This window comes from Asterias rubens, chromosome 21 (assembly GCF_902459465.1).
Source record: "Asterias rubens chromosome 21, eAstRub1.3, whole genome shotgun sequence".
Classification (NCBI taxonomy): domain Eukaryota; kingdom Metazoa; phylum Echinodermata; class Asteroidea; order Forcipulatida; family Asteriidae; genus Asterias; species Asterias rubens.
Window position 1 is genome coordinate 3631007 of NC_047082.1, and position 26078 is coordinate 3657084.

Below are 26078 nucleotides of genomic sequence, written 5' to 3' on the forward strand. Positions count from 1 at the left end.
CTTAAAGAATGAATCCTAACAAAAAACAAACACAGACAATAAAACGTCAAATCGGGACGAATACTAACACAGTAAAAATAAAGAGAAATCATCAATCGGCTATCGTTGAAAACGAAAATCAAACTAACTATTACAAAATGTTGAGGGCGGTTGTCAAAGCTAAGGACAAAATGCAAACCGTATCAGTCTCCTGAGCATGTAATCAACATTTACGACAAACTAAGGACTGACTGAAAATCATCGTTGGTGGCGTATGTACATGTACAGTTGTGACTTTTGTTGTAGGGCCCCGGGTATAGACGATGTGAACTGTGTCGTCACATGTTTACAAAACAGCCACAGAGTCTGGAATTCCTGCAGGCGCATTGTACCATAGAGTATGATTGTACACAGATCAACTGAAGAAAATAACAAATCTTATGTTTTATGGAGATTGCATTGTCTGATTTTTCTCAACTTTTGATATGAAGAAAGGGGGCACATCTTAAAAACTGTACAGGTTGCTTTTGTAAATTTTGAATTTATGTGAAAATTACAAAATTTAATTTTTCCCATAGCCTGTGTGTAGTATGCCCCCTCCAGGAAACGCTTTAGAATGTACAAGGTCACCATGTAAACAAAGGTAGCATGGTCTATTGCAAGGCTGTGATGTGGTATAATCATGGGAAATGGTTTAGTTCTGATAACACGAGACCATGACGAGACCAAGTGTGACGACCACTAAATGTGTTTTGATGCCATCGCAGATAATAAATATTAATGTGACGATGTAACGCAGGAAATAATGTTCTTGAATGCTAATTCTCCACCAGAGTGAATGTTGGGCAGAGCTTATAATAGGGTTTTGGTAGTGGGGGAACTCTAAATTTAGAAATGATATAAGATTGGTGACACCTAGATTCTAGAAGTGAGATGATGTAATGTTCAACGGGGGGGGGGGGGTAAGGGTGGGAGGTCAGGAATGTTAGGGGGGGGGGCTAATACTGGACATGGGCTTACAGAGGATATGGGCCACCTGTTGAAGTGTTAACAACCATAGAGAAAGGACAATGGAACGATTTGAGAATTCTACTCTAGAGATAAAATAGTGGGAAATCATCCTTACCCAGTGGCTTGGGAAAGTGCTTTTGTTTTTTGTGTAAAATTGGGGGTGAGACTTGTCATGATTTGTGCCACTTGTTATATGGATGTTTACAAATACTGCTGGGAATTCTTCCTCACATTACATTTATCTGGGGGAATGAAATTGCTCTATTTTTAAGTTGTTAAAGTGAAATTATACAACTTACCGTTAATCATCAAAAAGAGCAATAGTCATAAAATCAATAAACCACGCAAATTTGTGCAAGTAAAATGTATCACGATAAAAGTGACAAAATGGAATTGTGAGATCATCAATCACAGTTCAAGAAGTCCAACCGAAGTTGTACATAATATATGAATTAACAGAAGTATAGTGAAAATTACAATAACAGTTTTAGAAAAAGCAAACATTTATGGAAAGACAATTTTTAAGAACAATTAAAAAAACATCGTAAAAAATTAATGTCACTTGGATCTTGCCACGCTATAACAAGATTTCCAATGCATACGGGTAAGCTCCATTAAGTTTTCCCGTGTTTTGTCTGAAAAAACTCGGAATGTATCCCCCTTCTTTTTCAGCTCGAGGGTGTTTTTATATTGACATCCTTGTTGAACTATTTCTACCTCCTAGGTTGAATCGTAGAGCTAGGGTTGAATCAACAAACTGGATGAGCAGTAATCCTGCAGTCAGCAACAAACTGGCTGGCGGTTTTTAAATAATAATTATCACATGGAACTAGTAGGTTTTAACAATGTTAAACCATGGTAAAACCCACAAAATGTTTTCATATACTGTGCACGAAGATTCAATTATAGATTAGAGTCCACTGTTTGGAAAAGGAGATAACAGGCAAGGCTGTATAACTCCGGCCTCTTTTTTCACTGGATGTTTAGTCATTCCTCCTAATTATAAGGGTTACACAATAGACTGACGGTCATAATGAACGGCTGTGGTCCTAAATGTTTTTTGATGAAATTACAAACAGCACTTATACATCTGGAAGCACACAAAATTATGCAACAAAATTAATGTGGTTTTTGTTCACAGGTTTGTTATTTTATGCATGTTGGGATACATCAAGTGAAAATACTGGTCTTCGACAATAATTACCAAATGTGTCCAGTTTAAAAAATAATTGTTTTTTTGTAGACCATGGATGGTATATCTCCATGGTTAGCGATGGAGGAAGAAATAGGAGGTAGACTGGTTCATCACAACCAGCCTTGTACACCATAGTGTGAAGCGATATGTAGAAGAAAAGCAGGTTGTGTGTTCCCCATTTATTTCTCCTCCATGCAACAACTATTTTCATTCCACATACCACCAGTGGCCCAAGGTCCCTTGCGGTCATCACTAATTAAGTTCGTGCATGCGCGAGAGTATTTTTCGGCCAAAAACACGCCCATTTTATGTAAATTGCCCACGTTCGTCCTAGGAAAAAAAAAACACGGCCGCCACGGCCGGGTCTCAATCACAACTGTACATACGCCACCAACGATGATTTTCATTCAGTCCTTAGTTTGTCGTAAAATGTTGATTACATGCTCGGGAGACTGATACGGTTTGCATTTTGTCCTTAGCTTTGACAACCGCCCTAAACATTTTGTAATAGTTAGTTTGATTTTCGTTTTCAACGATAGCCGATTGATGAGTTGTCTTTATTGTTACTGTGTTAGTATTCGTCCCTATTTGACTTTGTACTGGTTGTGTTTGTTCTTTTTAAGGATTCATTCTTTTAGCGTTTGGCTGCCTTTGTTTTGTTTTTATTTTATATTTGATTGCGTTTTGTTTTATTAGTTTGATTCAGAGTTCCTCTTGTTAAAAACAAGTGTTTGATTGTTGCTGGGCTATAAAGCTTGATTTGGGAATTGTTCATTGTTTAAAAACAGTTTGCTTTGATTGTTGTTGAGTTTTGTTGAGTTTCGACGTTGTGTTTGTTGAACAACTTCTTTCTTTGATTACTGTTTTGTCCTTTAGTTTATAAATTTGTTAGTTTTGGCCCTTTTGGCCGCCCATATGGAAATGCTGGTACACAGCATGTTGTTTCAAAATTATGATCAAAAACAGAAAAAGGAAATTTCTTATTTTCTCGTTCATAAAGTTAAAATAAATAACAGATTGTTTGTAAAAGTGCTTATTCTTCAATAATTTCTTGTTTATTTTTTAATTGAGCTATGTTTTTTGGGTATTATGTAAAAAATCGATAAGATTCAACTTCTATAACTAGACTGGCACAAGTCCACCTCTCGCGCTCTCTACTGTGAGCAGCAATTTATGAGTTAGCCAGCACAGCGTTACGCGTAGTGCAACTGTAGTTTTCTTTCCTGTTTTTCCGTTTATTTAATAAAATGGCTACACATTTAATCAAGAATTGCCGGACATCTGCTTTATCACATTTTCTGGGATTATCAAGTGGAGCCCGTAAGTAAACAGTGGATTATTTGAAGTGTTAAAAGTAATACACAAATCGTTGGGGCGATTTAATGGTTTTGAACTCGCTACACTACAATGTTATTTATTAAGTTCATGGACAATTCGCCCCATCCAGTTACTTGGTCTTTCTGGTTTGGACTTTTGAGTTTTTGGTGGTAAATAAACAATAATTAACAAGCTATGCACTATGCAAAAACTGCTACAATTGAATAGGAATCAACTTTGTTGAAGTTGAACGATGAAATAAACTGGTATTATAAGTAACATGTATAATCTATTCTAATCTATAAAGTCGGTTACTTAAATTAAAATAAAACAAAAAGTAGAGTTTTATAGAGACACTCCTTTTTGGGTAAAAAAAATATAGTTTTAAAAAAAAATGGTGTCATTATGGAGAATTTTCAGCGGTCAAGACCACCACCCAAAAATGTCAATTTTTAATGATTTTGACACTATACATTTATGTAAAAGGACAGGTAAGGTGTAAAAACTGTAAGGTAGCCCCATAAATCGGTCCAGTCCACTCCATATCCTTGGCGGCGTGTTGGCGGCACTCTGGACTTGTTGTCGGCGTTGTTGGCTTTTAGTAGGACCCTAAAAATCAAATGAATTTTGAGTGTGAATTTTCTCAACTACTACTCCTTTTTACCGCTACACTACTAATGTCGATTGTCCTTAACCGTGCGCGTATTTTTTTCCCAGGATAAACGTGGCGAATTATCTGCACACGTTCATCCTGGAAAGAAAAAAACACTCGATCCGTGCTTTGTCTACAAACATATGGACACGCGTCTGGGAACTATTCTTTGTAGTTCCCAGCTCGTGTCCATTACTATTCAGTGCTCAGCAAGCTATTGTGCTAACAAGCTTTTTGAAATTTGGCCCTGATCGTTGCAATTTTCTTATTATCTCAATTTTTTTGTACTTGTAGATGGAGTCCGAGCTTTGAGTACATCAGTCGTTAGAGATGTTAATGTGACAACAAAGAGTAAGAAAACATTGTCTAAGAATGGACGTAAGAACATTGTTCTCGTTGAAGGAGTCAGGACTCCATTCCTCATGTCAGGAACAGAGTAAGTTTAACTTAAGACTTTAAGACTTAGTAACAGATTTTTTTATACATTCTTTTTTTTATACATTGTTGTAGCCATGGTGGGCAGTGCTGGTTGTGCCTGCCCAGGACTCACAATTTTTGCCCAGCACTCTGAGCAAAATGCACTGTGTCTTCCAGCACAGGGTTCCCCTAGAATAAACCAAAATGGTGTCCACTGTGCATTGATCTGAGACACAGCTTATAATAAGGAATATAAAATGCAGAGAGAAAGAACACAGTCAAAGGGCCATTCAACTTATTGCATTGCTTGATCCATAACACAAACAGTTCGGAAACCTGGCAGCATGGTGGATTTAAAAAATAAATTGATTTATAGCCCACCACCAAAATTGGTCATAGCTACAATGTACAACCCTGCTTAGCCAAATGAAAAAATCACACGGGATAATTTGGATGTAACAAAATATTTAAATCCATATAAAAAGCTCATGTCAAGTACAGCAGTTTAAGGAAATTAGCTAATAAGATATTAAGCAAATTAGCTAATAAGGTGGTAAGCAAAACAGCTTAAAAGAAATCAAAAGACTAAAACTATTTTAAAATCTGTTCTTAAACAGAGCTTATTGTAAACAAACAAAAACAGAGGAGGTAATGTAAGCAATAGAAGCCATTTCATTTGAAATGAAGAATGCTGAATACATTTTCTTCTTTAAAACATTAAAACTTTACAAAGATTTTATTTTTATCAACAGTTACAAAGATCTGATGCCTCATGACTTGGCAAGAGCAGCCATGCAGTAAGTACTTGTAATATTATTACTGAACATTGCACATAAGCTTGGGCGATATCGATTTATTTTATTCACGATATATCGCCGACAATATATCGCGATATTCGATATAATCGCGATTAATTAAAATTGACATCATCAGTCTTAAAACTCCAAGTGAAAGTTGTAGAAGAGACAGTCCTAGCATAAGAGAGGTGTTCTAATGACCTATTCTTCTGGTTTTACTCCAAACCTATGGGGTGCAAGATGTCTCAGCTAGCAAATACATCGCGATATTTAATCGATAAATCGCGATTATCGCGATATATTGCGTTTTTCTGCGATATATCGATATTTCGATTAAAACCAAATCCATCCGATATCGCGATATTCAATAATATTGTGATATCGCCCAAGCTTAATTGCACATGAGTTAGCCATAATGTGGCTTCCCTTATCTGTCTTGTTACGATTTTAGTTTATTTGGATATACATTCTCAACGCTCTCTTATTAGAGCCAAATGAGAAGAGAAAAGACAATGAAGACATAACCATAATAATAACTTTTCTTGAAAAGTAACCGTTGCCGCAAATTGTGTATTTCTATAGAACTGCCACTACACACATCGGTTATTATTGATTTTAAATTATGCCACTGATGTAAATGCTTAGAGTGGAAGTGTTTGTCCCTAAATCTTTGAATGGATAAACAAATTACTAAAATATTTTGAAATATCTAATGTCATTTGTTTGTTTGTTTGTTACTTGACAGGGGGTTAATCGACAAGACAAACCTCCCCAGAGGTATGTAAAACATGTTGTGGTACTCTTTTTTTTGTAATTGTCTTCTTATCTTCTTCATCCTAAAGGGTTTTGAAACCTTTTTAAATCAAGTTTTTGGCCATGATGACATGAATTCCTACTCACTGTGAATGAAGATGTTTGTAATAAAATTTACCTGTAGAAGTTTCAGGTTCATTAGTTGTCAAGTTGTTGAGAAAAAAAAAGTGAAAAACTCTGTGCAACGTTTTCAGGAGAGTTGCGTAAATCCGTTGTACATGCTATATAAAATTTGTCTCACTGAGACAAAATTACCCAAACCATTTAATCACCAAAATCTTTACAGGAGACCAACCATATCAATCTTATCTAATATTTGGGTATTACATGTAGGTTACCATAGAGTTGAATATATACATGTAACGACTGATTTGTGCCAGAATATCTAAGGATATTAATTTTGGTTTTACCGATCCACCGATGTGTGTTTAACACTGTATACTCAGTACTTTTCCCAGTTCTGTGAAAAAAAATCACAGGCAGACAACTTGGGTGGGATTCAAACCCATGACATTTGCAACCTAGAGCAGTGTCTTACCAACTAGACCGTCGAGATTGCCCGGTAGCTAGAGGCAGTTCGAATCCTATGTTTTGGCAGCGGGTACCTCTAGAATTGCAAGGGTCGTGGGTTCGAATCCCACTCGAGTAACATGCCTGTGATATTTTTTCACAGGACTCGGGAAAGTACTGAGTATACAGTGCTAACACACATCGGTGTATGGGTAAAAACCAAAATTAATATTCTTTATCCCCGATGCAAATTTAACATCTATTATATCGTTGCGGTACCCGCTGCCAAAACATAGGATTCGAACTGCCTCTAGCTGCCGGGCAACCTCGGTAGTCTAGTTGGTAAGACACTGCTCTAGAATTGCAAGGGTCGTGGGTTCGAATCCCACCCGAGTAACATGCCTGTGATATTTGTTCACAGGACTCGGGAAAGTACTGAGTATACAGTGCTAACACACATCGGTGTATGGGTAAAAACCAAAATTAATATTCTTTATCCCTAATGCAAATTTAACAGTTATTAAATCGTTGCGGTAACTGCTGCTAAACTATAGGATTCCAATATTAATACTTTGTACCCATTAATGTTTTTTTGTGTTGTTTTGTTTCTAGATGCTGTTGATCATATCATCTATGGTAACGTCATTCAAGAAGTAAAGACGAGTAATATTGCAAGAGAAGCTGCCCTAGGCGCTGGGTTCTCCAATAAGATTCCCTGCCACACCGTCACGCTGGCCTGTATCTCATCTAATGTGGCTATAACTAGCGGTAAGTAAGACTGCTAGAATGGATGCAGTCGATTAGCTTCCTGGGTCCAATTTCATGGAGCTGCTTAAAGGCAGTGGACACTATTGGTAATTACTCAGCATAATTATTAGCATAAAACCTTTCTTGATTTTGAGTAATGGGGAGAGGTTGATAGTATAAAACATTGTGAGAAACGGCTCCCTCTGAAGTGACATAGTTTTCGTGAAAGAAGTAATTTTCCCGGATTTGATCTCGAGACCTCAGATTTAGAATTTGAGGTCTCGAAATCAACCATCTAAAAGCACACAACTTCGTGTGACAAGGGTGTTTTTTCTTTCTTGATTATCTCGCAACTTCAATGACCAATTGAGCTCAAATTTTCACAGGTTTGATATTTTATGCATACGTTCAGATACACCAAGTGAGAAGACTGGTCTTTGACAATTACCAATAGTGTCCACGACCTTTAAAGTATTGCAATAATGTTCCATTATAAACAGGGTGCTCAAGCAGAAAATTGGGGCTTAAGGACCCTTTTTGCTTGCTTACCGTTTTAAGCAAAAACCCTGCTTTAGCAAGGCCATGAAATGAAAAATTTGCTAGGCGTGCCTGTTTAGCACAAAATCGACCGTTAAGCAGCTCCATGAAATCGGCCGGAGCAACTACTTTAGCTTTAAGTAGATGTTTATTAACTTCACTGTCACGAAGTGAGTCCTTAACATTTCAACTAGCTTGGGGCTTATTTATAGGGGTTCGGGGGTTTCAGTGTAGAGACAGTCATAATTTAAGATTGATTAATTGATTGATTGATTGATTGTCTTTTTCTTTGTTGTAGGTATGGGCATGATCATGACAGATCAGGGAGATTCCTTCATTGCAGGAGGGGTAGAGTTCATGTCCGATGTCCCCATACGCCACAGCAGACAAATGCGCAAATTTATGCTCACCCAGAACAGGGTAAAGTTTAGATTTTATATTTATGTTTCAGGTCTGGAATTTCATCTTTGAGAGGGCAAGGCCATTTTCATTTTCAAAAGGGCACAATTCCAGTGTAGAACATAATTTATGTCACAGGTTTCCGGGACTAATTTAGTTGTGTCTACTTCTTTTTTTTTCTTTTTTTTCTTTTTTTTTTTTGGGGGGGGTTACTGTGCCTTGAACACCCAGTATGGTGGATATGTGTGCTTACAAGTCTAATATTTTTATGAATATTATTATTTATTATTAAATGCGCTTGCATTATCATTTAGCATTGATTGTTTATTCCTCGTTGTAGGCCAAGACCACTGGAGCTAAGCTGTCACTTGCTGCTAAGCATCTTAGCTTAAAAGCTTTGGCACCTGAGGTAACTATAATTTATATCCAAAACTTTTTGTTTGTAAACTCTGTAGTGTGCCATGGCTGAGTGGTTTAGAGCATCGAAGTTAAGTTCTGTTGGTTAAGTCATCGGAGTGTGGGTTCGAATCCTGGTCATGACACTTGGGTCCTTTAGCAAGATGCTTTACTATAATTGCTTCTCTTCACCCAGGGGTATAAATGGGTACCTTCTAGGGTAGAGGTTGATAGTGTGTATGAAAAAGCCACTGGAGCGCCGTGGCAGCTCGGGGCTGTATACGCCCCAGGGAGCTGAGAAAGATTAAAGGAATGTTATTGGCCAAACAACCAGGGCACTAATGCAAAGGGCATTGAGAAGTTATCGTGAATAGACCCTATATAATAACTAGTTATTATTTATTATTATTTCCTTCTTATCACAGTTGAGAAATGCTATCATTGTGCTTTCAATGTTGAACTATCTCTGGGTGATAAATTTCGAAGTTATAATAATAATAACCCGTTTTTATATAGCGCTTTTCACACCCGGAGGGAGCCCAAAGCGCTTCACATTATTACCCCTGCAGCCGATTTCACGAAACGCTAGGACTAATCCTATCTGGAGTTGGGACGAGTAACCCATCCTAACTTAGGATGGATTGAATGTGTCCTACGTCTTGGGATAGGGAACTTAACTCTCTCTAAGTCCTAAGATGAATCCTAAGTAAGGAAGAGTTTGGAGAAATCGACGGCTGGTCACTGGGCCTTACTTCACTCCATAAACCATCTCAGCTCCCTGGTGGGGAGTATGGGGAGATACAACGGAGTTATAAAGAATTCTTTTCCTATTCATGTCTGTTTTCAGTTACCTGCAGTAGCAGAGTTTTCTACGAATGAGACCATGGGGCATTCTGGGGATAGACTTGCTGCGGCATTCAACATATCTAGGATAGAACAGGTAAGAAGGGCACCCACATGCCTCAAAACACTTGAAATTGTTTTGAAAGTTTAAAAATTGTTTCCTCCAATCAAAATGATAAAGATGTACTTGGATGTTATATAAAACAAATAATGAATGTTTAATTTGTGCAATAGTGCGAATATTCTCATTTGTTGAAAGATGGACTGTTCCATTCAATTCAGCTCCGCCTCGTTATTCCATCTTTCAATTCATGAAAATATTTGCACTATTGCACTCGTAAACATTTGTTATTTGTATATTATTTCTATATAAAAGAGCTGCTGTGAAAAATAAATTGTTGAATTTTGTGACCCTATTTGTTTTGCACAGGATGAGTTCAGTATGCGTTCACACAGCTTGGCGGACAAGGCATCTAAAGCCGGTTACCTTGATGATAGATTGACCTACCAGGTACCAGGGACAACTAAGATAGTAGACAACGATAACGGCATCAGAGTGTCTTCAATGGAGCAGATGGCCAAGCTGAGACCAGCGTTTATCAGACCTCATGGTACAGTCACTGCGGCAAATGCTTCATTTCTGGTGAGTACCCAACTGAGTTTTCATATAAGATTCAATCGGCCTAGTGTGCCTCTTTTATCATTTCGTTCTTTTGGTACAAAGTTTTTCTTTCTTCACACACCCTTTTTCACTTAAAATAAACTGCTTTACCTGGGCCCAATTTCATAAAGCTGTTAAGCAGAACACTCTGCTTTAGCAAATTTCTTGCCTAGCAAGAAATGACCGAGGCACCAGTGGCAGCAATGGGAGCTGTATAGTATTCTGGCTAAACCTTATTTTTGCTAAGCAAACATTTTTGTGCTAGGCTTTATGAAATTGGGCCCTGATCAGGTCTTTTTCTTCAGCTGCGCCATGCATCTGGAATTAATCTTAGATCTTGTCTTTGTACCACAACGTTCAAATCTCTTCTAAAAATTTATCTTATGTCACAAGTTTTCAAGGACTAATTTTGTTGTGTCTGTTTTTCTCTGTTTTGTTTGTTTTGTTTGTTTTTGGTTTTTACTGCGCCTTGAACACCCAGCAGGGTGGATATGTGCGCATAACAAGTCTTATTATTATTATTATTATTGAATAAATCAAACGTTTGTCGGTTTTATAAATAAATTCAGAGCAGTTTTTGAATGACGTTTGATGTGTATTTGTTTGTGTAGACTGATGGAGCATCTGCCTGTTTGGTGATGACAGAAAACAAAGCTAAAGAGATGGGTTACAAACCCAAGGCATATCTGAGAGACTTTGTGTATGTAGCACAAGACCCTAAGGATCAGCTACTACTTGGGTCAGTAATCCAATCCATCCTTATTTAATTTTAATCCTTAATTCTATAATCTTCTTAAAGGCAGTGGACACTATTGTTAATTACTCAAAATAATTTTTGGCATAAAACCTTACTTGGTGACGAGTAATGGGGAGAGGTGGATGGTATAAAACATTGTGAGAAACGGCTCCCTCTGAAGTGCCATAGTTTTAGAGAAAGACATAATTTTCCACAAATTTGATTTTGAGACCTCAGATTTAGAACTAGAGGTCTCGAAATCAACCATCTAAACACACACAACTTCGTGTGACAAGGGTGTTTTTTCCTTCCATTATTATCTCGCAAGTTCAATGACCGATTGAGCTCAATTTTTCACATGTTTGTTATTTTATGCTTATGTTGAGATACACCAAGTAAAAAGACTTGTCTTTGACAGTTACCAATAGTGTCCACTGCCTTTAAGCCAGGTTCATACTTCCTGCGCGACTCTCTTGCGAATTCGCAGCGAAAACAAAGTTGTGAAGTAAAATTCAAGTTAAATTTGCATCACATTCGCTGGATGTATAAACCAGGCTTAAATGTGTGCCCTGGTTGTGTTTGGATTTACTGGATTTTATATGGTTCTAGCCGAGGCAAATATGTCAGACACACAAGTGACTTGACCAATGGGTTAAACCGTGGGTTGAGCAGTGGGTTGACCAATGGGTTGACCAATGGGTTAAACAGTGGGTTGAGCAGTGGATTGAGCAGTGGGTTGACCAGTGGGTTAAACAGTGGGTTGAGCCGTGGGTTGAGCAGTGGGTTGAGCAGTGGGTTGAGCCGTGGGTTGAGCCGTGGGTTGACCAGTGGGTTGACCAGTGGGTTGAGCAGTGGGTTGAGCAGTGGGTTGACCAATGGGTTAAACAGTGGGTTGACCAATGGGTTGAGCAGTGGGTTGAGCAGTGGGTTGACCAATGGGTTGACCAATGGGTTGAGCAGTGGGTTGAGCAGTTGGTTGACCAATGGGTTGACAGGTGGGTAATGAAATAAAATCCATTTAATTGTTTCCTCCCTAGACCCGCTTATGGAACTCCTAAAGTCTTAGAGAAGGCTGGACTATCATTAAGCGATATCGATGTGTTTGAATATCATGAAGCATTCGCTGGTCAGATCTTGGCTAATATGAAGGCATTAGACTCGGATTGGTTTTCACAGACCTACATGGGACGTCAGAAGAAGGTTAGTGTGTTTCTGAGTGCGGGTTGGAGTCCCAGACGTGAAACCTGTAACCTTAAGCGAGACACTACACCCGGTTCAGACTGACGCTCCAGAGGGTCGCGCCTAACCAAATAGATTAGGAGCGACTCTGGGTCGACCCAATTAAATTTTGGTTTTATTAAGGCAAACTTAACATAACATTTACATCAGGTTCGGCTCATGACAAGATCTCTGAAACCAAGGCTCTCCAGAGTCGTTCCGACCGACTGCAACAGTCGATCTTGCGACTTGCAGTCGATCTTTCGACTTCTAGCGCGTCCAGTCGCTCCTAACTGTTTCCGACGCTGTACTTATCACTAACCAAAATGGTATTAACCACGATGTTTCGTCCTTCGGATGGGACATTAAGCCGTTGGTACTGTGTGTTTAGTAATGCCATAAAAGAATCCAGTGGCTTAATCGGCAGCATATTGCACCACCACACTTTGAAAACCATTACATGGTGCTATAAAGGAAAGGGTCTCATACTTCAAAACGTAGCTCCACATACCTTGCAGGAAATAATGCCGAGTAATTTAAAACACCCCTTGGGGTGTGACAAAGCGCTACATAAGAACCTAGTTTTATCATTAATAACGGCGTCATGAATTTATAAACCAAAGAGTAAATGTGGAAGTGATTGTCTATAATAATATGAGAATGCAAATTAAGATTCCTTCTTTCCTTTGCCTACTTTCTTGTAGACCGGTGCTCCATCTATGGACAAGCTGAACTTATGGGGTGGCTCCTTATCTATTGGACATCCCTTTGCTGCAACAGGTGTGCGTCTAGCAATGACAGCGGCTAACAGACTAGAGAGAGAGGGCGGACAATATGCACTCCTTGCTGCATGTGCCGCTGGTGGACATGTAAGTATAGATCACAAAAACCTGCTTAGCACTCACAACTTTTTGCTTAGCAAAAATAGGTTACCAGCCAGAACACTGTAAAGTAACCATTGCTGTGTTGGTACTCATTTCTTGTTTAGCAAGAAATTTGCTAAGCAGTATCTTCTTCTAAACAGCTTTATGAAATTGGGCCCAAAAAACATTTGCTGAGCAAAAAATAGGTAACTAGCTAGAACACCATACAGTTACCATTGCTGGACTGGTACAGGCTCTGTAATTTATTGCTTAGCAAGATTTTCTGCTAAATAGCTTCATGAAGTTGGGCCTGGGGCCCAGTTTGATGGCTCAGCTTACCGTAAGCAATAAATCGATGCTTACAGAAGCAGGGAATTCAGCGCTTACGTCAAGTGTATACACAGTTGGACACTTGCACAGTAAGCAGAAAATGGTGATTGTAAGTAAGCGCGCAGATTTTGGCGGAAAGGAGAGCCTTGAAATTGCCCCAGGAGTGTGTTTCCATTGCAAGGGGGTTAGTTCATTCATAACTTGCTCCAGCAGCCCTTGGAGAACGGTGCTTCTTGTCCTTGTATGATGCAACACAAATGCACCGGTTGTTTATTTAAAAATATTCTTGTAAATTTGATGATTGCCATTTTCTTTTTTTGTCGTTAAGTGTAATCCTCAGCTTCCCACACTGTTTTAAATTAAATCTACTCTGGTTGGTAAATGCAACTTCAAAGAACATAAAAGTTAACTTTGCAGGATTTTATTTGTCATGTGAAAAAGTGCTTGAACATACAATAACATAAAATACGTGTATTTGTTATATTTAATACTTCTGTTTTAATAACATTTATTTCTTTGTTTGTTTGTACTCAATAGGGGCATGCCATGGTTCTCGAGAAGTACCCATCATAGGACATTCTAACTTCAAACGCACAGAGTGAGTTCAATCAAACTTCAAAAGACCACAGTGTGCTTTCAACACATCCCTATAAAAGGCTTAATATTGAGCTATCGTCCTAAATTAAAACCATGTTGAAATCTTGATTTACATGTAACACCAGAGATGCCTGGGCTCGATTTCACAAAGCAAGAACATTCATCGTAATACAAATTGTCAGTATTTACCATAGTGATGTATTGTGACACCACACTTTATTTGGCAACTGCAGTTAAGATCAGTCTTCGCTCTTTGTGAAATCGGCCCCTGAGCATGTTTTTGTCTCCAATCACAACAAGATTTAAATAAATAAAAATGATTTGCTGTATAACCAAATCTAAACTAAAGCCCCATTCAATGATTCTTCCTGCGAATGCGATTGCGGAACAAATAATTCGCATCAGCTTGAGTGTGCTATCCACTCCTGCAAAACATTCGCAGCGAAAACAAGGCTATGATGTCAAAATTTGTTTTTGCATTCGTAGGAAGTATGAACCGGGCTTTTTATAAGGATGTTTTTGCGGTCCTGTAAAGTCAGTGATGTTATAACAGAAGCTCACTTATTGAGATGATTTCACATTCACTGATTTCACACATTCCTGTACATGTTATACCTTCCCATGAAATTTGATAAGGTAAATTTGATAAAGTCAGTGGTTAAGCCAGGGGAGCAGTGGCCTGCCCCCTCCCCCTTCCATTGAAAATAAGTGGTTACACCACTGCATAAGGTCCATTATGACTAAGCTTGGGCGATATCACAATATTATCGAATATCGCGATATTAATTTGGAAACGATTTCGATATCGGATGGATTTGGTTTTAATCGAAATATCGATATATCGCGATATATCGCAATAATCGCGATATATCGCGATATATCGCATTATCTCGATGTATTTGCTAGCTGAGACATCTTGCACCCCATAGGTTTGGAGTAAAAGCAGAAGAATAGGTCATTAGAACACCTCTCTTAAGCTATGACTGTCTCTTCTACAACTTTCACTTGGAGTTTGAAGACTGATGATGTCAAATTTCATTAATCGCGATTATTTCGAATATTGCGATATATTGTCGGCGATATATCGTGAATAAAATAAATCGATATCGCCCAAGCGTAGCTTAATTATGACCCAACTGTACAGAATGGCGAAGAGAAATGTAGGGTCGCATAGGAGGCCTAGAATTCCATCTTTTAAAGGGCAAAGAAGTTTTCATTTTTTTTAAAAGGGCACGACCATGTGAAAATCTTTAAGTCTATGGGGGTACTGTTGAAGGGGCACCAGGGCCATTCGGTTTCAGTCAGTGTATCGGCCAGATGTATAAAATATTTTGCTTTGTTTGCAATTTCAATGCAATGTTAACATTTAAATATTGTGTGTACACATCTTGTGCATGTGCTTGATTTTCAAATTGTCCTGAATCAGTAGTTGTTAAGAAAATTGCAGTGTACAATACTTGGTTAATGAGGAATGCATCTTTAAGTTAAGTAGAATATTTTTTTTTAATAACCATCCCATAAATTAATTTTACACTTTTGCTCATCCATACAACCAGCCGCACAGCAAGTAAACGGTGAATTTCACATACTATTAATATGTGACCAATACAAATTCCTCACTTCATCTTTTTTTTAAACAATAATCGACCTCTCGCATTGGCCGCCATCTTTGCTACAGACATGATATTATTCATACTTTAGACGGTGTCCAAAATGGCCGCTTCGGCTACAGCTAGGGCTAGATCACACGCGTCTGTTGATAGACCATACCGTATTGAATATGACATCACTGTTCAATTATTTGCCGTACAAGATGGCGTCTGCGAGCATGTGCCTGTGTGTGTGCGTGCTTGCGCTGTAGAAATCAAACTGGGAGTGCTGCGTGTTTCTTTGATGTACACGTTTAGACGCTCATACTGTTTGCCCTACAAGATGGCGACTTTCATAGCAGCAAAGGGGTTATTCAATCCGGTCTATTCTTTAACACTGGCAGACGCCCTGATCTAGCCATAGCTGTAGCCAAAGTCGCCATTTTGGACACGGCCTCAGTCTGATTTCCTATTGTTTTGCCCGTGCTGGGAAAAGTTTTACAAACTGTAATTAAATTGCCTGAAAAGGTCCATTAAAAGACCATGTGTTCATCTCAGCCCTTGCACTCAAAAAAAGGTTCCTACTGATTTCACAGACCAAATATCATGCCTGTTAACCCAGGTCAAATTCCAGTTGAACCCAGTTAACTGTGGTCAACTGGTTCAACTGGACAGTGACCAAACTCGTCCATTTTTCATATTAACCAACTGGTTTGGACTAGTGTTCAACTAGGTTTCTGTCCATTTTCCATATTAAACCGACTGGTTTTAACTGTGTTTACTTAGTTTATCAACTGGTTTTCATCTAGTTCCATTTAAACCCAGTTTTCATCTAGTTCCATTTAAACCCAGTTTAACTAGGTTCAACCAAGTTTAACTAGGTTCAACTGGAATTTTTATATGGGGATAACGAAACAATAGAACGTGTATGCTTTGTGCATATTTCGTCATCGATGGAGACCAATGGAAGGCATTTACATTACGTGCAGCTAGCAATTAACGGTTGCCTATACCTATACTAATGGAGAATCATCCATAAAATATATGGTAATTTCAATGCATTAGGAAAATTGATTGTATTTCTGTAATACTATCGAAACATTAAGCATGAGGTACTTTGTAGACATTTGTTGTTCAAGGCCTGAGCTAAATTGACTTGTTAATAATAAAGTGTTCATGGTAAAATATAATTGTGTTTGCTTTGCATCATTGCTTCATGACCTTAGTGTGTTGACCTTGATGATACCTTGATGATACCTTGAAGTATTTTATTCCTATCTGAAAGCTCACATATTCGTCCAACAAGGGTGTTTTTTCTTTCATCATTTTCTCGCAACTTCGATGACCGATTGAGCCCAAATTTTTACAGGTTTGTTATTTTATGCTTATGATGGGATACAGCAAGTGAGAACTCTGGTCTTTGACAATTACAAAGTGTGTACAGTGCCTTTAAAGTCAATTTTCGAAAGCGCGGCAATTGCGAGGGGCTTTGGGACTATCAAAGATGCAAATAACCAACCTTTAGTTTCGATGTCATTGCAGCTAATCCAAAACTTGAGTTTTTGGATAAGTGTCAGCAGAAACTTTGTTTCATCTTTTGACAACGGCACTCGACCAAAAAAGCATCCATCTTGATACACTGCTCCTTGGCCTCTCTCCACGTTAATAAATCGCTGATGATTTTATAGCATTGGCTCCTCCATGTTATCCAATCTAATGGCCATTCTTCACCAAACCTACCATTAGTAGATGAAATAAGACATCGTGTACAGTCTACGTGGTGGTAATAGTAACATCAAACTGATCAAAACAGATGCCATTAGGTGACAGTTTGATTAAAACTGTTCAAAAACTGTCAATGCTTCCCTATGCTGTTCAAGACAAGATCAAGTTGAGGGGGGAAAATACACCAGAGCTGACAACCTGAAGAGTCGACGCACATAAACAAAGTGCCTGTCAGTATCGGAACAACACGCAAGGGGTAAGACCGATCCATTAAGCTCCGCCCCATTGCGTATTGACCAATCACAACGCAACAAAGGTCCCATGCGTGCGCGTATCTTGGCGCGCGTGGCAGAGTTGTGCAGAAAGGCATTGGAGAGCCCCACGTGTTCTGGCTCACACGTGCGTCGTGGGCGGAGCCTACTGGATCGGTCTATTACTTTACACTTGAGTACGAAGAATATAGCTCTGCTCGATTGTGGGCTTGGTTTCGAGTTAGCTTTTACGTTTATAATTGGGAAGGCCCCGCCCTTTCTTTTTTCTTATGCATTTTATTTTTGATTGTATTCTAAAAGCTGGAAGCAAACCTTGAGGAGCAAATTGTTTAACAAATAATAAATACCAGTTACCGTACGCGTACCTTATTGTCCAAAGGCGTGTTATTTCTAAGTGATATAATAAAGATAAAGAATATTCTTCTTAATCAGGCCGGATTAAAATATCAGTGGGAGTAAAATTTCCCTCAAAGTACTCAATTAATGTGTCAATGCATTCACAGAAAGGTAAGTTTGTTTTCGGATCGTGCTAAATAAGAAGTATTATCTCGTTTACTATTCCTCAAAACGATAAAATGAATTGTTCTCGTTTAGAACAAAAAAAATGGTCAGCCGTTGTCAACAATAACAATAATTAATCATTTGGTCAACCCTGGTCAACAATGACCACGAGAGGGCGACATTTCTAGAACATCTTGGTAAATTGCTAGATCTTTTTCAAATTTTCACTGTTTCCTATGTTTTCTTTTTTTTAGGGGTCTTGGAATTTTATACTAATATTTTCGTGGCTAATTTAGGACACCTTTTCAATGAAAACGCCTTTTTGCCTCATGCAGCAGACTATTAAATAGTAAAAACTTGCACGATCACGTGACACTAAAACTGCACGGACGTGCCGCCATTTTTAAAGACACATGGACTGTACTAAAAGACAACACGTCGTGCGTTTCTTCAAACAATTTCAAGATTTTACTTCGTTCCAAAGAAAAAACTACCACACAGATGTGAATGTAAGTGACTATCATATGTTTGTGATTTTGGTGATTGTGTTCTTAAGGATTTTCACTAAAAGAATTTAACGAAACTTGGGGATTTTTTCGGCACAACTCGGTGTGGCAGGAGATTTTTTCTCTCGGAGATTCTGTTGATAGTGATAGCGCCCTCTTTTGAAACATCCTGCTTCCAGCCCATGTTAATTTCCAATGGGGGTGTTTTTAGGACCTCAAATTATGCAATGGGACATTGTTTTGTGAGTGTTGGTAAACAAATCGTTGGATGATGATTTGGCCTTAGTAAATTTATGGATTCCTTAGATTATTGTTGAATTGTTAAATGAAATTCACCCCCCCCCCCCCCCCCGCCCCGGGAAAGTTCCCATATCACGCCACCACTTTTTCATTCGATATTATCTTATTCACCTCAGTGAAGTATCCCTATATTTTGCTAAAACTGCTTAACTAGCCCCTTGTGATTTTTTTCTAAAGCCCATGTTTGCTAAAACTGCTGGACAGCGGACTTACCCCTCGTGATTTTTTTCCAATTTAAGACCAAATTGACTAAAACTGCTTGATTACCCCTTATGATTTTTTTTATTTTTAACCCAAATTTGCAAAAACTGCTGAAATCAACCCTTGTGATTTTTTCCAATTTTAGGCCCAAATTGGATAACTTTCCGTATGGCGCCACCACTTTTTCACTCATTTTTACAAAAAGGGATATCTCATTGAGGTAAATTAGATACTATATTATTTCATATCGAATGAAAAAGTGGTGGCGCCATACGGAAACTTTTCCCTTACCCCTTGTGATTTTTTAAATTTTAAACCCAAATTTCCTCTTTTCAATTTTACACCCAATTGGCTAAAACTGCTGGACTTACCCCTTGTGTTTTTTTTTCCATTTTTTTGTCAAAATTGGTTAAAACTCCTGGACTAACAACCCCTTGTGATTCTTTCAATTTCAGGCCTAAATTGGCTAAAACTCCTGGACTTTCTACCCCTTGTGATTTTTAAAACTTTGGGTCAAAATTTGCTAAAACTGCTGAACTTACCCCTTGCGTTTTTAAAAATTTATTTTAGGCCCATATTGGCTAAAACTATTGGATTTTACCCCTTGTGATTTTTTCAATTTTTGGCCCATATTGGCTTAAACTGCTGGACTTTCTACCCCTTGTGATTTTTAAACTTTTGGGCCCAAATCGGCTAAAACTGCTGGACTTACCCCTTGCGTGTTTTAACATTTTAGGCCCAAATTGGCAAAAACTGCTGGACTTGATTTTTCAATTTTAGGCCAAAATTTACTAAAACGTCTGGACTAACACCCCTATGATTCTTTGAATTTTAGGCCCAAATTGGCTAAAACTTCTGCACCTACCCCTTGTGATCATGTTTAAATTTAGGCCTAAATTGGCTAAAACTGCTGGACTTTCCCGGTGTGTTTCTTTCAATTTAAGGGCCAAATTTACTAAAACTGCTGGACTCACCCACTGTGGTTCTTTCAATTTTAGGCCTAAATTGGCTAAAACTGCTGAACTTACCCCTTGCCATTTTTTTCAATTTTAGGCCCCAAATGCCTAAAACTGCCCAAATTTACTAAAACTGCTGGACTTACTTACCCCTTGGGATTAAAATATTCTCAATCGACTAATCAGTGTCTTGTTGTTTATTATCATAACAGATTTAAACCAGAGTTATATTAAAGTTGGACCGACCCTGATGACCTGGTCTAGTATCACACACTTCTCTATAGTATACAGTGACAAGTACAACAGCTCGATCGTTGCAGCCTTGGAACTACCAACATGTGACTGAATAACAGGTAATGAAAGACAGTATACAATAAAAATAGCTCGTTCAAGTGCATTTTCCGCACAACATGTCAACACTTGATTTCTTCTCCAATGTAAGGCCTAAATTAATTTACTTTTCAACTGGTGGACTTACCCCTTGTGAATTTTTCAATTAATTAGGCCCAAATTGACTCAAACTGCTGGACTTACTCCCTTGTGATTCCTTTCAATTTTAGGCCCAAATTTGACAAAACTCAGCTGGACTTACCCCTTGTGATTTCTTTATCAATTTTAGGCCCCAATTGATTAAAACTGCTGGACTTTACCCCTGTGATTTTTCCAATTTTAGGTCAAAATACTTACTCAAACTGCGGGACCTACCCCTTGTAATTTTTTCAATAAGCCCAAATTTGACAAAATTACTGGACTTACCCTATCTTTCTCAATCAAATAATCAGTTTCTTGTTTTTTATTATCGATACAGATTCAAACCAAAGTCTTCTGAAAATTGGACCATTAGATAAACCTTGATGACGTGGTTTACTGTGCACTTCTTGAGTCGACAGGGAGACAAGGACAAGTAAAACACCTGTTGCAGCCTTGGAACTATCAACATGTGATACACACAAGCAGATCACATCAACACTTAAAGCGTTCATTCTTAGCAGAATCAGTTGAGAAAGCGTGCTGACGTGGTCTACTACTGTGCACTTCTCTAGTCGCGTGCGGGACAAGTAAAACACCTGTTGCAGCCTTGGAACCATCAACATGTGATGTGAACAAGCAGATGACATAAACACTTAAAGCGTTTGTAGCAGAATCGTCAGAAATTATTTATCCCAGAAATCTTTCGCTAAAGATTGCTAGAATTTGATAGAAAGATTCTTCATAACAAGAATAACTTCAGAGACGTCAAACAACGGAGCTTGAATATGTGACTTAATACTTTAACTTAAGTTTTCATTAAAGACAGTGGACACTATTGGTAATTGTCAAAGACCAGTCTTGTCAATTAGTGTATCTCAACATATGCATAACAAACCTGTGAAAATTTCAGCTCAATTGGTCGTCAAAGTTGGTCTATCAAATGTTTGCAAGACTCTAGCCTTATGGTTTTATCAAATTTTGCTTGAAAATGCTTGCCTTATGGTTTTATCAAATTTTGCCTGAAAATGTTTGCAAGACATGGTTTTATCAGATTTTGCATAGCCTTATGGTTTTATCAGATTTTGCTTGAAAATGTTTGCAAGACATGGTTTTATCAGATTTTGCTTGAAAATGTTTGCCTTATGGTTTTTTCAAATTTTGCCTGAAAATGTTTGCAAGACTATAGCCTTATGATTTTATCAAATTTTGCTTAAAAATGTTTGCAAGACTATAGCCTTATGGTTTTATCAAATTTTGCTTGAAAATGGTTGCAAGACTATAGCCTTATGGTTTTATCAAATTTTGCTTGAAAATGGTTGCAAGACTATAGCCTTATGGTTTTATCAAATTTTGCTTGAAAATGGTTGCAAGACTATAGCCTTATGGTTTTATCAAATTTTGCCTGAAAATAGTGGCAAGACTATAGCCTTATGATTTTATCAAATTTTGCTTGAAAATGTTTGCAAGACTATAGCCTTATAGTTTTATCAAATTTTGCTTGAAAATGTTTGTAAGACTATAGCCTTATGGTTTTATCAAATTTTGCTTGAAAATGCTTGCCTTATGGTTTTATCAAATTTTGCCTGAAAATATTTGCAAGACTATAGCCTTATGGTTTTATCAAATTTTGCCTGAAAATAGTGGCAAGACTTATGGTTTTTTCAAATTTTGCCTGAAAATGTTTGCAAGACTATACGCCTTATAGTTTTATCAAATTTTGCTTGAAAATGGTTGCAAGACTATAGCCTTATGGTTTTATCAAATTTTGCTTGAAAATGGTTGCAAGACTATAGCCTTATGGTTTTATCAAATTTTGCCTGAAAATGTTTGCAAGACTATAGCCTTATGATTTTATCAAATTTTGCTTGAAAATGTTTGCAAGACTATAGCCTTATAGTTTTATCAAATTTTGCTTGAAAATGGTTGCAAGACTATAGCCTTATGGTTTTATCAGATTTTGCTTGAAAATGGTTGCAAGACTATAGCCTTATGATTTTATCAAATTTTGCTTGAAAATGGTTGCAAGACTATAGCCTTATAGTTTTATCAAATTTTGCTTGAAAATGGTTGCAAGACTATAGCCTTATAGTTTTATCAGATTTTGCTTGAAAATGGTTGCAAGACTATAGCCTTATGGTTTTATCAAATTTTGCTTGAAAATGGTTGCAAGACTATAGCCTTATGGTTTTATAAAATTTTGCTTGAAAATGTTTGCCTTATGGTTTTATCAAATTTTGCCTGAAAATAGTGGCAAGACTATATAGCCTTATGATTTTATCAAATTTTGCTTGAAAATGGTTGCAAGACTATAGCCTTATGGTTTTATCAAATTTGGCCTGAAAATGTTTGCAAGACTATAGCCTTATGGTTTTATCAAATTTTGCTTGAAAATGGTTGCAAGACTATAGCCTTATGGTTTTATCAAACTTTGCTTGAAAATGGTTGCAAGACTATAGCCTTATGGTTTTATCAAATTTGGCCTGAAAATGTTTGCAAGACTATAGCCTTATGGTTTAATCAAATTTTGCTTGAAAATGGTTGCAAGACTATAGCCTTATGGTTTTATCAGATTTTGCTTGAAAGTGTTTGCCTTATGGTTTTTTCAAATTTTGCCTGAAAATGTTTGCAAGACTATAGCCTTATAGTTTTATCAAATTTTGCTTGAAAATGGTTGCAAGACTATAGCCTTATGGTTTTATCAGATTTTGCTTGAAAATGGTTGCAAGACTATAGCCTTATGGTTTTATCAAATTTTGCTTGAAAATGGTTGCAAGACTATAGCCTTATAGTTTTATCAAATTTTGCTTGAAAATGGTTGCAAGACTATAGCCTTATGGTTTTATCAGATTTTGCTTGAAAATGGTTGCAAGACTATAGCCTTATGGTTTTATAAAATTTTGCTTGAAAATGTTTGCCTTATGGTTTTATCAAATTTTGCCTGAAAATAGTGGCAAGACTATATAGCCTTATGATTTTATCAAATTTTGCTTGAAAATGGTTGCAAGACTATAGCCTTATGGTTTTATCAAATTTGGCCTGAAAATGTTTGCAAGACTATAGCCTTATGGTTTTATCAGATTTTGCTTGAAAATGTTTGCAAGACTATAGCCTTATGGTTTAATCAAATTTTGCTTGAAAATGGTTGCAAGACTATAGCCTTATGGTTTTATCAGATTTTGCTTGAAAGTGTTTGCCTTATGGTTTTTTCAAATTTTGCCTGAAAATGTTTGCAAGACTATAGCCTTATGATTTTATCAAATTTTGCTTGAAAATGTTTGCAAGACTATAGCCTTATAGTTTTATCAAATTTTGCTTGAAAATGGTTGCAAGACTATAGCCTTATAGTTTTATCAAATTTTGCTTGAAAATGTTTGCAAGACTATAGCCTTATGGTTTTATCAAATTTTGCCTGAAAATAGTGGCAAGACTATAGCCTTATGATTTTATCAAATTTTGCTTGAAAATGGTTGCAAGACTATAGCCTTATGGTTTTATCAAATTTGGCCTGAAAATGTTTGCAAGACTATAGCCTTATGGTTTTATCAGATTTTGCTTGAAAATGTTTGCAAGACTATAGCCTGATGGTTTTATCAGATTTTGCTTGAAAATGTTTGCCTTATGTTTTTTTCAAATTTTGCCTGAAAATGTTTGCAAGACTATAGCCTTATGATTTTATCAAATTTTGCTTGAAAATGATTGTTTTAAATATTTCAAGTTTGGTTTTGTGTGTATGACAATAAAGGCTAATTTTTAGGGGTGAATCAATTTAAGTTTTGGTTGCCCTAAAGTTGAAGACTAATATCTCATTATTACTTGAGTCGTCTACATGTACTTGGCCGCCATATTTGAACACAGTGCAGCAATGGGTGTGTATTTGTTTTACACCTAATTTGATATGCGCAAAAACACTTAGCTAAAAGCGCCTTTATACATGCCCAATTGCATTGTAGTTAAACATGGTGGCCTGAGGGTCCATCTTTACCCAATGGAACCCACCCCCACACTGTAGGGGGGCTGATATTGGTCCTTATAGTGTGGGGGTGGGTTCCATTGGGATAAGCTGGGCCTTCCATATCTGAATTGGAGGGGTGGGGCTAGGTTTGATGCAAATAAAACACAAGTTACAAGGAGAGTTCTGTTCAATTTTTTATTGAAAATTTTGGCCAAAAAAAAAGCAGAGTTGTGCAAACACCTGTGCCTGTCGGTGGACCCCCTCGGCCACCTGGAACTCGTGATGACCTAAAGGCCCAAGTGCAATGGTTGATATGTGCTCTATTCAGTGAAGTTCAATTAGATGTACTCCTAGTGTCTACTTCAATGTTGTAATGTCTCACAAAATATAGACAAGCTAGACGCAATTTTGCGCTGTGTTTTAAACGCAAGCGTTGAGCAGAAGGTAGTTGTTGCTTGCTTAAATGAACTGGTGCCCTCAAGGGCCAAAGATTTCACCGATTGTTGTCTTGCAACCAAGCCGCACTGGTGGTGCTAAGAGATGTCGACGCTTGTTCCAATGGGATCCTAACTCGACAGATGATGACGACTTCTATCCAGATGATGATGTGCTGGTCGGAGAAACAAGTTCTGCAATGGCCACTAATTTCCCCCTTGCTTTTCATGGGGCTGCTGTTTGGACGTTCAGATGTATTCAACTCACAAAATGACTACAAGTGAACTTGTTTTCGGCTAACTTTGATTTAAAACAAAGTTGGCGAGTGTTAAACACATGACTTGTACCAAAAGCTTTGAGTGAAATGCTTGTTGTGTTGACGCTAACATCGTACTATTTTTGAACAGTTTTGAGTAAGCTGAATAGTGACATTTTCTCACTATTTGTTTGCCAATAAATGAAAACAAAGATGACATTGGATTTATATAACTTCTACAAAGACTGACTTTGACCATAACAACTAAAATAAACTATGTTTTTTAAATTTAATCAACAAGCAAGAAGTATGGGTACTTCACTACATGTGAAAGTGTAGAGAACGCACCACACCAGGGGAATTGTGGGTAAATTCATACACATGTGAAAGTGTAGAGTATATACGCCATACGGGTTAATTAAAAAAACAGGTGAAAGCGTAGAAAATACGCTACACCAGGGGAATTGTGGGTAAATTCAGACACGTGAAAGTGTAGATAATATGCGCCACACGGCTGCATTCAAAACACAGGTGAAAGTGTCGAGAAAAAACGCCACACGGGTAAATTAAAAACATGGGTGAAAGTGCAGAAAATACGCAACACCAGGGGAATTGTGGGTAAATTCAGACACATGTTAAGTGTATAGTATATACGCCACATGGGTAAATTAAAAACACAGGTGAAAGTATAGAAAATACGCAACACCAGGGGAATTGTGGGTAAATTCAAACACGTGTGAAAGTGTAGAGTATATCACGCGGGTAAATTCAAAACACAGGTGAAAGTGTGAAGAATACGCAACATCAGGGGAAGTATTGGTAATTCAAAACACAGGTAAAAGTGGAGAGAATACGCAACACCAGGGTAATTGTGGGTAAATTCAAACACATGTGAA

At 37.6% G+C, this 26078-nt stretch overlaps 1 protein-coding gene and 1 long non-coding RNA gene across 2 annotated transcripts; both read left to right on the plus strand.

Moving 5' to 3' along the window:
* The first annotated feature begins 3337 nt into the window (after positions 1 to 3337).
* Positions 3338 to 14832, plus strand: LOC117304713 (trifunctional enzyme subunit beta, mitochondrial-like). Its single transcript, XM_033789311.1, has 13 exons — positions 3338 to 3505; positions 4449 to 4590; positions 5324 to 5368; positions 6114 to 6145; positions 7304 to 7459; positions 8274 to 8395; positions 8715 to 8783; positions 9618 to 9710; positions 10044 to 10256; positions 10886 to 11013; positions 12048 to 12210; positions 12933 to 13097; positions 13959 to 14832. The coding sequence occupies exons 1-13, from the start codon at positions 3433 to 3435 to the stop codon at positions 13992 to 13994; spliced, it is 1437 nt and encodes a 478-aa protein (XP_033645202.1). The 5' UTR covers positions 3338 to 3432; the 3' UTR covers positions 13995 to 14832.
* Positions 14833 to 18521: 3689 nt separating this feature from the next.
* Positions 18522 to 21570, plus strand: LOC117304876. The gene is made up of 3 exons (XR_004520624.1): positions 18522 to 18614; positions 20281 to 20421; positions 20877 to 21570. It is a non-coding gene; the product is annotated as an uncharacterized LOC117304876 (long non-coding RNA).
* The last annotated feature ends 4508 nt before the right edge of the window (positions 21571 to 26078 follow it).

Excerpts from the sequence above, each read along its gene's own strand:
- LOC117304713 (XM_033789311.1), top strand. The coding sequence starts at position 3,433 with ATGGCTACACATTTAATCAAGAATTGCCGGACATCTGCTTTATCACAT. Across the intron at positions 6,146-7,303 it reads CAAGACAAACCTCCCCAGAG|ATGCTGTTGATCATATCATC; the intron begins GTATGTAAAACA and ends TTTTGTTTCTAG. Across the intron at positions 11,014-12,047 it reads AAGGATCAGCTACTACTTGG|ACCCGCTTATGGAACTCCTA; the intron begins GTCAGTAATCCA and ends TTTCCTCCCTAG.